Source organism: Xiphophorus couchianus, chromosome 2 (genome assembly GCF_001444195.1).
Source record: "Xiphophorus couchianus chromosome 2, X_couchianus-1.0, whole genome shotgun sequence".
In the NCBI taxonomy this organism is placed as follows: domain Eukaryota; kingdom Metazoa; phylum Chordata; class Actinopteri; order Cyprinodontiformes; family Poeciliidae; genus Xiphophorus; species Xiphophorus couchianus.
In genome coordinates this window covers 24854666-24871829 of record NC_040229.1, presented here as the reverse complement: position 1 = coordinate 24871829, position 17164 = coordinate 24854666, and the positions used below count along the sequence as shown (strand labels likewise).

The following is a 17164-nucleotide window of genomic DNA, read 5'->3' as shown; positions in this document are numbered from 1 at the left end:
AATCAATGTTACTAAAGACAAACACATGCATGAGTTTCTCTAGATCTTGCTGGGACATTAGTCCTGTTAGTCCTGGAAATGTTCTTCAGGTGATAGAAGGCCAACTTTGTAACTAGCTTTGTGTGTCTCTGAATGTTCAGGTCTGAGTCCATCACCACACTCTGATTTTGGACCTGATCACTAGTTTCTATCTTAATAATTGAATCAGTGTGCTGACTCTAGTGTCTAAATACCACTTTGGATCAGAAACTAATATTTTCTAACATGATGTTGGGACAATTTTGAGGCCTATACAATCATCTGGAAGACTGGAGGTGGTTATTCTTTTGCAAGAGGTTGCCTAATGCTTGGATAAACATGTTTCCTTATGTGAATTTCTAAAAGCACCTGGTTGTGATCGGGTTTTCTGGACTTGTGTCAGTTTATCTGTGATATATGTGGCCCTGTGCAGCAGTTACCTAACGGTGAACCCTGTGGGTCTGTTGCTCCTCCTGTGTTTTTGTCTCTGGCCTTACTCATCGGCATCGCAGACAGACACATGTCCAGATCTGCTGAAGGCGTCTTGATACCTACATGAGATCACGGGGAGAGGCTGTTTGTTTAATCTGCAAATATCACCGGTCTTGATTCAAAGTCACACACACCGTATCGCTGGAGTCTCACCCTCCGCGTACTCTCGCACCGTCTCCAAACGCCCCCAATCAGCCGCTCTCACGCAGCCCGTAAATGAGGCTGGAATGTGTGATGCGGACTCGGTGCAGCCCGGGCTCGTCCTCAACCATTCAGCAGCTGATCCCCCGCTGGTTCCTGTGATTGGCCTTCATAGCTCAGTGTGCCAGTAATTGTGCTGTAAAACAGTTGCGTGTAGGAATCTCTCACCAACCTGTCATGCTTTTCGCCCCGAGGGAGGCCCGCAGAGCTGAGTCATGATTATATAGTCACCGTGTTGATTTGTACCGTTTCATTGTTTGCCCCGTCGGATTCCTGGTGATCTCTTACTACGTCTCTTTGTGGGATTGCGAAACAAGACAGCAGGCGGATGAGGTGTCTTCACCCAGAACGGGTTTATGTAACAGATTTCACCGTGTGAAATGTCAAGGCCTGTATCAGGAAGACAGTCTACAAGTTGTATCTATTACCGCCCCTAACATTTTATTATTATTTTCTTTCCATTTCGAAGGCCTCCCCTTCCTGAGAGCTCCATGGAGAAGATGAAGCGGTTCAAGCGACGTCTCAGTCAGACGCTACGAGGCAGCCACACCATCGACGAGTCTCTGTCCGAGCTGGCTGAGCAGATCACGATAGACGAGAAGGACAGCGGTGAGCTTCATTTATGTTTAAATGCTATTGTCGTCACGTAAAGTGGAATCTACGTTCCGACCTCATGTCCTCGATATTGACACTCTTTACAAACATCGCATTTCATCAATTACTGCACATCGAGTTAATGTTTAGATATAAGAAACAGTAGAGGGGCTTTGAGATCAACACATCACCAATCACAAACATCTGCCAAAACTTCTTCTTTTTTTTAAAATAAAAAAATAATGATCAGGAGGACAAAACAAGCATAGTGGTGAATCCAGTTCAGGAAATACAAAATCTGCAGAGGTTGAATAAAGGGACAGCGCCTTGGAAACGTTTCCACTATTCAACCTTTTTAGATTTTAAACACACCACAACCTCTAACGTCACAGCTTTTTATTATGGGTTTTATGTGACAGACTAACACAAAATAGTCTGGGTTGTCCCGATCCGACATTAGTTTGATATTATATCAACTTGCATCTAAAATCCCCAATATGAGCGATAGAAGCACTTTGCTCCAGCATTTAGTCCGCCGCTTGCATCCCGCACTCAGGATAATAGTAAATGGGTCAGTTGTTCTCGTATGTATTTTTGTTGACTATTGCTCTCTTCATCGAGCCTTTTCTACCATTCCACACTACAAAACAAGTAATAAGAGTGTGTGATTTCTGCTGATGTAAACGTAGGCTAACGGTGCACATCACTTGGTGGCAGCCTCATAGTGTGGGGGCGGCTTTTCTTCAGCAGGGAAGAGTTTAGCTAGTTCTTTTCAGCAAAGAAGAATGGGCCAACATTTCAGGCTGTAGAAGAGCAAACTGTTGGAGAAATACCACAAAACACAACCAGCTGTAACTGCAGCAAAATCTGGTACTAAGAACTCTTGATGCACACCACACTTTTCAGAATTTTATTTGTGAAAATTGTTCAAAACCGTGCATCCTTTGCCATGCGCCTCAAAAACGATGCTGCGCTTTGTGTGTTTTAGGGTCAGAATGACCTTTGCTGCATGTGGGCTGATGAAGCCTGACTCTTATCTCCTTGCGTCATTTAAAATGTAAATTTTCACATCTCGTTCTGTTTCAAGGGTGAATTTTAAATCATCCAGTAAGCCTCATGCACTGCAGAAAGCGTTGACGAAGTTGTGATAGCTGCTGTGAGCCAGATGCAGAAGTCTTGCATAACATTAGCAGGTTAAGAGAGTGTAAAGGAACGGATTCTCTATTTATATAAATTCTGTTGAAATTCCGGCATTGGAACAGTGTTATATCACTATGTTATATAAAAGAAGGGACATTTTATTCCAGCGTTTCTTCCCTGAGAAACTGAATTTGTCAGTAAGATGTTCTTTCGCAGTTGCTTATCTCCCTGACTTGTTTCACGTTTCAGAGAAGGTGAGCATAGTTTCCCACAGCAATGCTGCCTGGTGAGAAGTGAATCACCTTGGTGATTTTTCAACAACACAGAGACAGATCTGACTGCATGTAGGTAAATCACAGCTTTATAGCTCAGCTCCTCTGTAACATTTATTTATGGCTGAGTTTAGGACAGAGAACTCTTAATGAAGTCAATTTCATTTAATATTTGACTTTAAACTTCCTGCAGATATGTGCAGTGATGGTTATGCTTTGAATTATATTTATTTAATAAATAATAATTCAGTATGATGGGGCATTTTTGAACATAAACTGAAATGTATAATCTGGACTTTCGTCAACCAGAGTAGAATTAGCCAATTTTTGTTTTAAAATCTGATTCTTTTAATTGCATCAAAATTGCGCATCAACCAAACATGCATTCTTTTTCTTTAATAAGAATCAAATGTAGTTTAGGAACATATATTAGCCTAGTTTGCTTATCTGTCATCGGTAAAAAAAGGAAACTCTCCAAATTGGAAATGAGTTGATCAGATTTTGCATAAAACCTGAAGCAGACCTAAAAAATCTGGATCAGTGAATGTCTAACCTCTCACTTCAGTTTGCATTTATCAGTGAAACAGACTAATGTAACTGTTGCACTTTTATTTTAAACCCATGCAGTCCTTAAGCCGTCTTTCTTTTGTGGTATTTTGCCTATAAGAAGAGAAGTTGTAGAGAAACGACTCTTCTCTGCACGGCTCCACTCTGCAGCCACTTTGCCATGTTTTAATGTCGGAGTAAAAACATTTTGTACTGTTCGAGCGAAGACTGCCGTTTCCCTGAATCCTTTTGAAGGTTGTGGCCTTCGAGGCATCAGGTTAAAGCTGGGTGGCACAGTGCTCCTCCTCTTTATTTATTTATTTATTTTTTGCAAAATCTACAGAGAAGGAGAGAGGGGAGGAGGGGCCGGCATGCCTCGGTGTGCTATCATGTCGTTGCTATGGCTCTCAAGGTCTGGAAACAGTCTTGAATTTCCATGACATTGCCACGGCGACTTGGTTGACTTGGTTCAATCATCCAGGCATCTTTATTCATGGCCTCCTCTGTTCTTAATCCCCGCATTTCTAAACTCTTCCTTTCTTTTAGTTTCGGCTGCAGAGGTTGACCCTCCGGTCGCACTCCCCCATCTTCTCCTCTTTCTGAGAACTCACTGGGCTTTGCAATGAGCTTTTTCTGTTGTGATTAACACCAGGTTTGCGGCGCTCTTTGCTCGTATAATGGGGTGCAGAATCGCCGCGTTTCTCTGGGAGAAGGAAAGATTGCAGCCTGTTTACCAGCAAGCAGGGTAGAGACGAGGCATAATGGAGTAGCCAGATGAGATTTGATCTGAACTGTGTGATTGGTTCTGGTGCTGATCTGCTTATGCAACACCCATAAATCAGGCCAGCAGCAGCAGCTGCCCAGAGATAAAGGGGAAGTGACAGAAGGAAGTGCATGTACACAGTTTTCATCTGAATTATAGGAAGTTTTTCATTGTGTTTTTAAAAAAAATCAAAGTAAGACCAGCTATGTTAAGAGAAAGACATAACTAGAAAAAACACCTAAAAGTAGGCCACCTAGTTGCTTTAATTGAAAACTGAAAAACAGATATTTCTACTGCTGCAAAATAATTTAACATGTACATGTTTATTGTTATATTAAGATCAAATTTTTATTTTAATTGTGTTCAATAGACGTGATTAGAAATACAGAACAAATACAAAGTTCTGCACTTACTGTACAGGATATTACATCCTTTTTTTTGGTTTTTTTCTCTGCTCATTGTAGAGTCACTCAAGACTGACAAGCTGGTATTAGTTGGTTTATCCTCTCCAGTAACCAGCCTCATGCTGCTCTTAGCCTGCCAACCAGTGGCTCCCTTTAACTGTACTGGTAGTACACATTATACATAACAAACTTAATAGTAAATGTTTGACTATTGGTTCAGTATAGAAATGCCTTATTTTTATTGTATCTATTTTCCATAATATTTATGTTTCATCTTTTGTATTGTAGGCTTTGAACTTCTCTGTACAGTATGTTTGTTTATTGCTACGGGTGTTTATTATTATTCTAGTTTGTTCCACCTTTTTCCAGATGAAAATATGTATTTAATAAATAAAGTCTGTGCTGACATAAGGTGATCTAAGCAATTAGTGACCGTGGAGCAGGTACCTGCCCCCCGGGGGTCCAGTAGGGGGCATTTGGAGGGATTGTTCATCCGGGGTACCAAACAGGTTAGGACCGCCCCTGCTGCCAGCTGTCTGTTTTTGAAACAGCCCTAATTAAGTAGAATTACAATGTGTTTTTTTCCTACAAACAGAAATATTTCCATACCAACATCAAAACCAGTGTAATAACTTTCCTTCAACAAGCTGAGTGGGCTTATAAATCTAAAATTTAAATATATTTCCTTCATGTTTGAGGACCCATACTGAGACCCGGATAAAATATTTTTGAATTTGACGAAAAATGCCATCTGTAAACTTCATAAGCTTTGCATGCAGTTGAATTGCTGCTGACAAAAATCAGCTTTACTGGTTCAAAAAGCCTAAGCTGTAGCATTTGAAGCTGGAAGCCAGTCAAATCCATCAGTCATAAACACATAAAACATGTTTCCCTCTGACCCTGAATTGACACTCACTAATCTGCATAATCCATAGCTCCGATGGAACAATCCTCCTCAGAGCTGCAGCCTGATGCCGTCTCCAAGTCGTACAACATCCCTGCAGATCCGTTTTCTCCTCATTGACTTTAATCTCTGTCTGGTCATTTCTCACAGCGCAGAACAGATAACGCTGTTTCACCGCTATGTTTACATTTGGTAATGTAGTATCAGAGGAGGGATGTAGTAGTAAATAAAAACATTAATATTTTGAGGATGCATTGCCTCCGATAAAATAAGTTTTGACAGCCTTTTACTAGTGTTGGACACAAACCTATAAAAGACGATATAAAAACATTGGCCTTATTTAACTTGTTTGAGTTTTACAAAAAGTTAGATGTTAGAAAATCTTCTAATAATTGATGATAAATTGAAACTGAAAGAGCTCAGAATAAGTCGGTCTTAGATTGTTTTAATTATATTTTTTAAAATATAGTGTTAACTATAATATATTTTGTTGTAAGTATTTGACTTTTAGTTGTATGAAAAGGTTGATTTCTCTATAAAATTGATTATTAGAATGTCATTAAGTGATACATTCTTGTTTAGAGTGGACGTGTTCATAACAGGAAGTGTCCTCTGTCCTGCAGAGCCCATGGTGAGGAACGGCCGTCCTTCTTCGGCCCACAGTGTCCACTCGTACCTTCACCAGTGCACAGGCTCCTTTAAGAAGCCGCCAATGAGACGGCCGCAGAGCGTCATCGGAGGAGGGCTGGGTTTGGTCATGCCTCGCAACGGCAGCCGCCTCGGTGAGCTCTGCTTTCAGAACTGAAAATATTGCTGGAAATCTCAATTTTCTTCCATATTGAACTTCTGTCGATTTTACCCCAGTGAATTTAGTTTAAAACATTTAAATAAGATTCAGAAAATGTCATATTTTAATAACCCTGAAGAGAAACAATTCAACTGTGTCTAACGAGCGTGAGCATAGAGCAACCTCCTGATGTGGGAACACATGCATGCACAGAGTTCACAAAAACCCCAATGAAGGCCTGTTTTTATTTCACATGTTTATTTGTAATAAACATAACTAGAAATAATGGAGATTATTCAAGGCAAAGCAAGGGTTCAAGTTCATAATGCATCAGTGCTTTACATAAATATGAAGCCCAGAGGGAATAGAAATGTGCTTTGTTTCTAAATGTGCTCAGGCAAGAGGAAAATTATATTTGTTGCTGTGCTTTTTTTCCCCATAAGGCTCATCGCCAGTGACATAAATAAAATCTGCCACACAAATTAAACCTTATTTACTTGTTCTGTGTCCTCTGACATTAACACACAGAAGGTCTGAAGCTATCCTGCTCCAAACAGCATTGTATTGTTCTTTCCCTCTCTAAATAATGTGTAACCATACTTGTACATAAACTTGTACATAAAGTTGCACAAGCTTTGTGAACAAGGGCCAAAATATGATTCATGCAGAAGCAAAATAAATGCCACTTCATGCGATGTAAATGCAAGCTGCTCCATTTTCCAACACCAAACAGGCAAGAACTCTAACTTTATTAATAATTTGAACTTACACTTGACCAACTTAATTACTTTGCATCTATCAGCAAATTAATTTCAATACATTGTTTAGCTTTGGTTAATGGGATCAGTTTTACAAAAAAATAGAAAGATAACCCAGATTTATTGGAAATTTAATGTTTTTGTAATAGTAACAAGAAGTCATGAAATAGTCTTTTTTGTTAAATAAAAATGACTATAAACTGAAAACACAAACCACAATACTGTGTTAAATTTTTTTTTAACTCACAGCATGTATAAAGATCATCAAACATTTTCCTTTTTTGCAGCGACGACATTTTCTTCCTTTAGAGTCTCAGACCGCTGTTCTTTGCTCGGCAAGCGTAGCTTAATTAATCATTTTTAACTGATGACCCGACTCTGCAAAAAGACAGTTTCTGTCTGAGACAAACTTCCTGGTGGAATTAAACAGTTTCAAATCTAAATCTATCAGAGTATGTCTAGTTGAAGGTGGGTGATGCAAACTAATTTAGATTTTTTTATTTATAATTTATTAAGTGTTCTAATATAGCAGCCAATGTACACAGTGTAAATAATGTGTACACTGTGTGTTTACATTAGCTTGAAAGCTGGTAATGTGGTCTTTCATCATGATAAATGTTGTGAAAGTTACTCTGGTGTAAAAACTTTGTGTCATGCATGAAACTGTTAGATATATAAACATATTAAACTTTCTGTATGTTTAATTTAGATGTAAGGTAAAGAAGCCCCCTGTAGATGTATTTAGGAGCCTTGTGTTGGTCCAGAGCCACATGTTGCACATCCCTGCCTTACTGTTTTCCTTCCTATTGTCCAGATATTGTCCATGAGAACATAAACATGGGGTCAGACGGGGAGAGCGATCAGGCGTCGGGGACGTCCTCCGACGAGGTGCAGTCGCCCACGGGAGTCTGTCTGAGGAACAAAGGGAACAGACGCATCTCTGCTGAGGTGAGATGAGCTCCAGTCTCACGTTTCAGACTGGTAATGTCCTCACTTTTCCTCTCCGCTCGTCAAACTGTGGACGTCTTGTTGGATGCGAGTCTGTCTTAACAAACTCTGACGCTTGAAAACGCTCCGGCGTATTAACTCAGCCAGATCTGCCGAATCAGATTATTTGGCCTCCTCTTCGTGGCTGGATGTATGTTTTGAAGATGTCAGAGGAATAAAGGGAAGTCTGATCATCTGACTGAAGCCTTTTCAGCAGACAAACTGCATCGCCGCGTAGGCGTGTTCTCAGCGCGTTCTCAGCGTGAACACCCTCCGTCTTCTTCCACTTATTGTTCTTCAGAGCAGAGTTTTAAAACGTGGTTCGAAAGCTTTTACTATTGTCACTACGTCCGCCTACTCCGAGCCCTTTTTCTCCGTCTCTCTCTCTCACACATCCTGCCGAGAGCGACCCAAGTTCGGCGTACCTCTTGTGATTACATAATGCAAAGAGATGAAGGAATAACTCTCTGATTGTCTCTTTGTTTCCTTCATGAGATTGCTCTTCATTACACAGTAAAAGGCTTTTCTCTCTTTTATGAGTTAAATGGGGTGGGAAATATTGAAAACAGTTTTCAACGTAATGACAAGAAAAATAGGTTTAAAAACATGTTGTTGGTACTTTTAGTGATATTCTGTTGTGGAAATTCAGTGTAATCATTCCATAAAAAGCAGCTAAAACCTGCATTTCTTATTACATCTATATTTAAAATTATTAGCTTGTTTATTATTTTGTTATTCTATGTTATTAAGAACCATTGTTAAATGTCCAAAGATCCTCTTGCTCCTTTGGAGCCACAAGTTGTAGACGTCTTGATGAGACTGATATCACTAACAAAGATTTTTATTAACATAACCTGTAAAAAATATGTATGTTTGAGAGTGAAAGTCTGCTAGATTTTTTTATAAAATTTGAAGAAAAAGTTTATTCACTTAAATTTACCAACTTTTCCCCCAGAAGATATTGATCAACATGTTTATTAAAATCTTCCTGCAAATGTTGTCTTGGTACTTTAGGTCTAATATGCGTTTATCCGAGTAGTGAGTGCATCTAGTGCGTCTCCGATCGTTAGAAGCGAATGCGGCACCTGCATCCGCTTGCAGGGCGCCTCAGGTTTTAATGGGCTGATGAGATTTAAAGGATGAACAGCCGACATCAATCAGGAATCAGGACAAATGTCTGTCCAAGTGAATCCTCAGGAAGACGAACGTCCCTCCTTCATCTTTACATTTTAACGGATGTCATTTTTGTCATTAAAACGTGGCGCAATAAAAAAAGGTTGCATGTTCCGCTGTTTTCACATGTCAAGTTTCTTTGCGGTTCCAACTGAAAACGGGATAAATTAGTTCAAACAAGGTGATTTCATCATTAATGAACACTTGTTTTTGCAGACAGTCGGTGAAGACACCATGCACGGAAGATTGCATGTGGTTGGAAAAAAAAAAAAACCCATTACGTACTTGTGGTGTAAATTTTGTGCTGCCCACACAACAGAGTTGAACTCTGAGAGAGCAGCACACCTCATACTTCCTGTTTCACAAGCAGAAAAAGTTCATTACAATGAAAGTCACAGAGAAACTGGCAGGTACCTGGCAACAGCGCAAACTTATTATTAATGAGGAGCAGCCACTGGGGTCTTTTGTGGCGGCTTCACTGACTGAGAGAAACGAGAGCGTCCCTGTGCGTGTTCAGGTGGCGGATTGCGTTTCTGCAGAGGAAGCCCTGCCGTTTTGGGATTACATCACCAGGATTAGTGTAATGCGGTCCAGATGGGCCCGTGTTGTAAGGGATTAGAGCGGGACGACTGGAGGAGGGGAGACGTGGGTGCAAAGATCAGGCGGTGGATGGACGTCGCCTGAACAAAACCGCCAGATCTGGACGCGCGTGCGGGAACGACAGGGCGGCGGGGGGGAATGTTTCTGGAAACATGCGAACATCCCAGCAGCCTGCCACCAAGCCGAGCATCTGTTGAATAATCTGCCATCAGCAAATTGTTCGAAAAAATGTACAGAAGAGCGACAGATGCCCGTTCGAGAACCGCAGTGTGTTTGTTGATGGCTTCAGATGAAAACAAACTAAGACGCCGATGAACAGGATGTGAAAATCTGAAGCATTTTTCAAAGGAAATGCTGAGATTAGGACGGCAACTAGCAATTACTCTAGTGATCAATTATTCTTTTGATTATTCTGACAATTAATCGAATAAAAAACTGGCACATTCTACAGGATTTTCATTTTACCACTTACGCCTTTTTATATAATACTAGAAATGCAGTAAAAGATGCAAAAAAAGAGACTTTAAATATATATTTTTTTACATTTTAGTGCCTAAAAAGCAACAACATAGCATTACTTCAGTACATTTGAACTGGGTGACGGTAAAACTGTGCCACCTGAGACGTTTTGGCTAAAACTTATTTACAGACCAAGTTGTTTTTATCTTGGATGCAAAATGTAGATATATATTGTATAGTTTTGCGTAACTGCTGCTCTGAATATATTGATTTTTCAGCAAATGTCCTTTTTTGTTAACTTTAACAATTATTCAATTACTAAATTAGGTAACTATTATTTTAATAATTGATTAATCGCAATTAATCATTTGATCCCTTAGTTTAGATCTAATTTAAAAACATCTAGTTGGCTCCAGAACAAAATATTTTGACCAAATATCTACTGAAGTTTTTTTTAATACACATTTATAAAGTTTATTAAAATTAATGGTATGCTACCATAATGAAAAAAAGTCACACTTTTAAGTGATTTAGATTTAATCAGTAATTATGCAGTTTAATTTACAAACCAGTTTGCATTGATTAAACCTAATTTGTCTTAAATGTGAATTGGAAATGTAACATTTTAATAATAAGCTTGCAAATTCGCCAGCCACTTATGGAGCACATTTTTGTTCACCTTGTGCAGCAGATTATCAACCTGTTCTGCTTTCTACTTCCTGTTTATTAAACTACCTGCCTCAATGTTTTGAGCTGCAAACGGCCTAAAACTTCGGTCACTGTTGTGTTTGAATGACAGGTTGAGGGTCAGCCGACCCGTCCAGAAGGCTGGTATAGATCTATCAGTTTCCAATGTGCTGAAATGTTGGTTACATAAAAGTCGGCGTTGGCTGAAAACAGGAAGTTTAGGTGTAAATGTTCCAGCTGCAGGCAGAGTCAAAGCAGCGAGAGAGGCCGGATTAAAAACGGTGATCTAACCAACTGGAGATGCATTTTGGGTAGGATCCAGATGTTGAGTCTGTTTGAGTTTATATAACATGTCAGTGGGATCGCAGTGGACTGGCGGGGCATTCCAGGACCTCTCTTCCAGATTTCTGAAAGGGACAAACCTGTAATATAACAAAAGGTGCTTTAGAATAAAAAAAGAAACATTCTGCTGCAGGTGTGTTATGTAAACACACCTGTTATGTTTTATTGAGACGGTTTTTGACATCGATTTTGATTTGAAGCTAATTTTGTGGCTGATTCCAGAACAAACACGGTTTGATTGTTTCAAAGCAAAGACGAAATGATTACAGAGTTGACTCTGAGCTATCTTTGGTGTCTTAAACGATAAATCTCCATGGTTAGGACAGATAACATTGCTAAAAACAGACGTTTTTTTATGTATTCTAAAACTATAGCTGCAAACCTTTGACTTGAATATTGTCAAGACGCTGAGCTTAAGTATTCAAAACATACAGTTTGTTCAGCTGTCTGCTGGAAGTCTTGCTCTCTCTCACTCTTTTGTCGCCTGAATGAGCAGGAGACACATATCCACATAGTAGAAAATACTATTCTTTAAAATCCATTCTCGCATCTTTGCATGTTTGGAGGAAAAAATGTCTCTTCTGTGTTTCAGTCAGAACCAATCAAGCTGAAGATCTGCAGATTCCTGATAACTTTTGTTTCTCTTTACATTTCCTAAGATCTGTTTCATATTTTCATCCGGGTGTATCTGCAGGACTTGAACAAACGTCTGTCCCTACCTGCCGACATCCGGATACCCGACGGCTACCTGCAGAAGCTGCAGTTGAGCAGCCCGGCCTTCGATCTGCCGCTGAGCCGACGCTCCCGCAGAGCATCGCTGGTGAGCAAAAGGAGGAGTTTTAATGTCGGGTTAATTACGTTGTAGTCCAGAAAGGTCAAATAGGAAGAGGGAGCATCTCAAATCAGCTCCAGTTCTCAACATTAAACACGTTAAATAAGAAGTAGGGATCACGGGGAGTGTGTCTTTAGGTCAGAAACGTTTTTGTTTTTTATTTACAATTGCAATTATTTTACTGGAACATGCTTGGATTTTAATAGAGAGCCTGTGCTAACTAATGGATTATTTAGTAGCTGAAAAAAATCATTTTGATAAAAAGAAAAAAGGGAAAATAGCATAAGCATTGCTCTCAAAGGTGTTAAAATTGAAGCTAAAATCCAGAGTCACTTCTGTAGAAAGCCTGCTCTGATTCCTTCAGACTTACAAATTGAAGTCAGAGGTTCTTTTTTTTTTTCCCCCTCAAGAATCTGACATTTTGTGACGTCAGCTTCTCTGAACCACATCCAGAGTAAATGCTGCTTTCTCTCTGCGTAAATAAAACCTAAGAACAGCAAAGAGGAGCGGTGTGAACAAGTTGTTTGGTTAGAAGACAGATGCAGTTTCTCCCTCTAACTGGAATCCCAACACGTTTGGATCGCGCCTGGTGAGATGGGTTCACGGTAAATGCAACCGACTGGGGGGGAAAAGACACTCAGATTTTTCCCAGGGGCTTTTATAGGAGCAACATTCCTGCATAACAATGAATCAAAGCTGCCGGAATGGTTTTTTCAGGCCAGGTATGTCGTCTGACTTGATATTTATTAAAAAAATTTTAAAAAAGAAGAAAAAACAAAGACCCTTCAGAGAAAATCATCCGAACCAGGGAGGATTTAATAAAAAATATAAGTTTGATTAGAAGTTTTTCCCTCTCTTTTTCTCAATGTGCTTCTATTCAGGTAAATTGAGACATTGTAAAAAGCAATATTGGACCGGCTGTTTCATTGAAAATGCACTTCCATAGGAAATCTTATAACTGTCGCCTTTTAAACACAACTCGACAAAATTGAGTTCCTTCTGCCAACATCTGAGGTTGGCGGCCTGTGAGTAAGAGAAACGAGAGTTTAATAGAAACGGAGCGGTCGGGTCGCGGCGAGGCTGCTCCATAATAAAGCCGACTGCGAGAGCCCTGTCTTACTTAAAAGCAGAAGTGAGCGAATCTGATCCTCCCAGCTTGTTGCCATGTGTTTTAAAACGCAGCGTTCCCTTTGTGAGCAAGCGTCAGTAATTGGCTTGAGATTTTGCTTTGAATTTGCATTGTTAAAAAAAGAAGAAGAAAAAAAAGCGGAACTGAGGAACACGTAACCCTGTCCCCCGCCCAGTTGGCTTCATTAGCATACATTCTTCCCTGCAGGGTTGTTTATAAAGCTCTGAATGGCTTCAGTCAAGTGTTAGACTCCCTGACCTTTCAGCTCGGCAGGAGCTCTGGCCTCTGCAAAGGCACCGCTCTCACATTCATACATGAACCAGCCTCAGTTTGGAAAGAAATTTAGAGAATTTAAACGTTTCCTTCAGAAATCCACATTGATGTTTCTCCAGATTGAAGAAACACCAATCTGGAGATTGGAAAGCTCGTCATTGCTTAGCCTTCCTGGTTGCGAACTCATCCCTAAAGCCAAAAGCGAACTTTCTTTTGTCACAGCTGATTAGTTCTGATTCGGTTTTGGGCGTTTGACCTCCTTACATCGCCCCTCGTCTCATGCCACCAGGCAGTCGTAAGGATTCGTCCCCATGTCTGTTAATGTTGTCGCTGCTTATAAAGATGCTTCCCACATTAATCTTGTTTGTCCTCTTCTTTCCTCCAGTCAGAAATCGGGTTCGGGAAGCTGGAGACGTACATCAAACTGGACAAACTGGGGGAGGTATGCTAGACGTCTCTCCTCTTGTCACCCGGGCGCAAACGATCTCATTGTGACTGATAAAACCAACACAGCTCCCTCTTTTCATTCTTTCTTTCTATTTTCTGGATCTTTTGCTTTCTTCTTTTTCTTGCTTAATTTCTCATTTAATACTTTAAGATATACATAAAGATGCGAGAGCTGAAAAGCTGAACGTGTGGACAGATATAAAGTTTTTAACCTGATGCTGCTTCTGTCCAGCAGCTCTGAGGCCTTTTTGATCATCCTCCTCTCCTCCTGCTCTCCAGGGAACGTATGCAACGGTTTTCAAGGGGAGGAGCAAGCTGACGGACAACCTGGTGGCGCTGAAGGAGATCAGACTGGAGCACGAGGAGGGGGCCCCGTGCACGGCTATCAGAGAAGGTGGGAAGACTTGGGCGTACAGCAACAAGCAGCCAAAGGCATTTTGCTGCAAAGTAGCAAATTTAATGCTAAATGCGGCTTTAGATTTTAGACTTCTAAACCTAAATGCTACGTTTGACAGGAAGACCGTACCTTTAACACATCTTCCCTACTGTAAAGCACAGTGGAGGCAGCATCATGCTCTGGGGTTGCTTTTCTTCAGCAAGGAGATATATATATATATATATTTTTTTTTTTTGGAAAAATATACCACAAATAATTTATTAGAGATTTCATTTCTTTTCTCAGAGAAATAAGGTATGTAGTGTGAGACATTTCAAAACATAAATATTTGTGACATTTTACTTTGTCCCTGCTGTAAAATGTAGAATATCATCACAATTTATTTTTAATAGTAATAAATGATGTATAGTAGTGAACTGAGACCATCTGTTTTAGTTCATTTGTATTGTTTTTAGCTCTAAAATGTGATAGTGGAAAAGTTTGAAAACTTATCTTGGAAACACTTGAAAAGTGCTTGAATTTTACTGTGGAAATAGTGTTCAAATCTTGCTAGTTGCCTAATTTAATGAAATATTTAAATCATCCACGTGTTGTGTAATATTTACTTTTTTTCTCTGCACATTTCAGCAGCAAGGCGTTTCAAAGTCCTTTACATCATAACAAACACAAAAGCACAAAGTCATGCAACATAGAATCAACAATCAAAACATGACATTAAGTCAAATGTTATCATTAACTTTGTAATTGATTACGTTTCAAATACAATCCTAACCAGGTGGGTTTTTAGTCGAGATTTAAAGGAAGTCAGTATTTCAGCTGTTTTACAGTTTTCTGGAAGTTTGTGCATAGAAGCTGAAAGCTGCTTCTCCTCGTTTGGTTCTGGGGATGCAGAGCAGAACCAGAACCAGAAGACCTGAGAGGTCTGGAAGGTTGATACAATAACAGCAGATCTTTAATGTATTGTGGTGCGAAGCCGTTCAGTGATTTATAAACTAACAACAGTATTTTAAAGTCTATTCTCTGAGCTACAGGGAGCCAGTGTAGGAACTTTAAAACTGGTGTTATGTGCTCTATCTTCCTGGTTTTAGTGAGAACGCGAGCAGCAGCATTTTGGATCAGCTGCAGCTGTTTAATTGATTTGTTGGACAGACCTGTGAAGACGCTGTTGCAATAATCAATACGACTGAAGATGAACGCATGGATGAGTTTCTCTAGATCTGGCTGAGACATTAGTCCTTTAATCCTGGATATGTTCTTCAGGTGATAGAAGGCCGACTTTGTATCTGTCTTTATTTGTTTCTGTTCTGCTGGAGAAAGTTTTGGCACATCCACACATTTATCTGTTCTAAGCATCTGTTCAGTGATTGGATGGGGTCAAAGGTCACCTGGTGACATCGTAATGTAGAGCTGTGTGTCATCTGCATAGTTATGGTAGCTAATATTATTTCCTGTTATAACCTGAGCTAGTGGAAGCATATAAATATTGAATAAAAGGGGTCCTAGGATTGAACCTTGGGGTACCCCACATGTGACCTTTGACCTCTTTGATGAGAAGTTTCCAATTGAAACAAAGAAATCCCTGTTCTTTATGTAAGATTCAAACCAGTTAAGCACTGGACTGGAGAGTCCGACCCAACTCTCCAGTCGATTCAGTAATATGTCATGGTCAACAGTGTCAAAAGCTGCACTGAGGTCCAACAGAACCAGCACTGTGGTTCCCCCACAGTCCGTATTTATATGGATGTCATTGAACACTTTTACGAGGGCGGTCTCTGTGCTGTGGTGAGCATGAAAACCAGACTGGAAGGAGTCAAAGAGGTTGGTTATAGTTAGGAAGCTAGTTAATTGTTTACACACAGCTTTTTCAATAACTTTGCTGATGAATGGGAGGTCAGAGGTCAGCCTGTAATTCTGCAGTAGTGATTTCTCCAGATTGTTCTTTTTTATCAGTGGTTTGATTACTGCTGTTTTCAAAGCCTGGGGGAAAACGCCTGATGAGAGCGATGAGTTTACTATCTGGATCAGATCAGCAGCAATAACAGGCAGGACTTTCTTAAAGCAATGTGAGGGTAAAACATCCAGACAGCAGGAACTGGAGCTTAGTTGACTTATAAAAGCATCTTTCAGCATCTCTGTCGCTAGGACCTAAATTAGGTTCTAGCGGAGCTTGAATTCATGGCGCCTGAAATGTTACAGCCAACAAAATATTGCATCCAGGCAGTCCTTCGCCTTTGTGATTTTGCAAACTCTTGAAACTACAGTGACTGTTGCAAGGGAGCTCCAGTGTTGCGCAGCTTCAGTCATTAGTTGCAACATTACTTAGCAACGTCTTCTACAAGCTTTGTCTGTGTACTATAAACTGGGTGGAATTGCAAAAAACTACATTTGTCCGTGTTTCGCATCAAGACAGTTTGCTGATTTGCTTTAGCCCAGCACCTGCTCCCTGGGCAAAGATCCTCAGCAGAGGCAAGACGTGAGAATACCCAAATATTTCTATAGAAAAATTAGAAGACTTAGTTCTTAAATTTAATCATTGTAATTTTAACCCTTAACAGTCTTAAAACCACAAAGAACGTCCATACTAGGTCAGAAATAGCATTTAGTCTTGTCTTAAATTTGCTTACTGTTTTTCTTTGTTGGATGAGATCACATCCTCTTCTCTTTTATCGTCTTAGTGTCTCTACTGAAGGACCTGAAACACGCCAACATCGTCACTTTGCACGACATCGTCCACACGGACAAGTCGCTCACCCTGGTCTTCGAATACCTGGTGAGGCTGCCTTCACCTTCGCTGTCACCTTGTTCTCGACTCGCGCCTTCCTCGCATCGCGGATGCTAAAATTTATGCATTTCTTAACGTTTATTATTCATGACCTTATGCAGAGTCTGGGGGAGGCGGTTAGTTTACCAACTGTTGCAGTTCATGAGCTCCTCACCTCTCCGCTCTAACGGCCTCGCT

General features: G+C 40.2%; 1 protein-coding gene across 1 annotated transcript in view; it reads left to right on the top strand.

The window, feature by feature from the left end:
- LOC114160653 (cyclin-dependent kinase 17-like) overlaps nucleotides 1-17164 on the top strand; it is a 36856-nt gene that overhangs the window by 12092 nt on the left and 7600 nt on the right. Inside the window, exons 2-8 of the mRNA XM_028043326.1 lie at nucleotides 1181-1320; nucleotides 5958-6116; nucleotides 7694-7827; nucleotides 11822-11947; nucleotides 13747-13803; nucleotides 14088-14202; nucleotides 16881-16975. Of these exons, the coding sequence (XP_027899127.1) occupies nucleotides 1203-1320; nucleotides 5958-6116; nucleotides 7694-7827; nucleotides 11822-11947; nucleotides 13747-13803; nucleotides 14088-14202; nucleotides 16881-16975 (804 nt within the window). The 5' untranslated portion in view covers nucleotides 1181-1202. The remainder of the gene's footprint in view (nucleotides 1-1180; nucleotides 1321-5957; nucleotides 6117-7693; nucleotides 7828-11821; nucleotides 11948-13746; nucleotides 13804-14087; nucleotides 14203-16880; nucleotides 16976-17164) is intronic.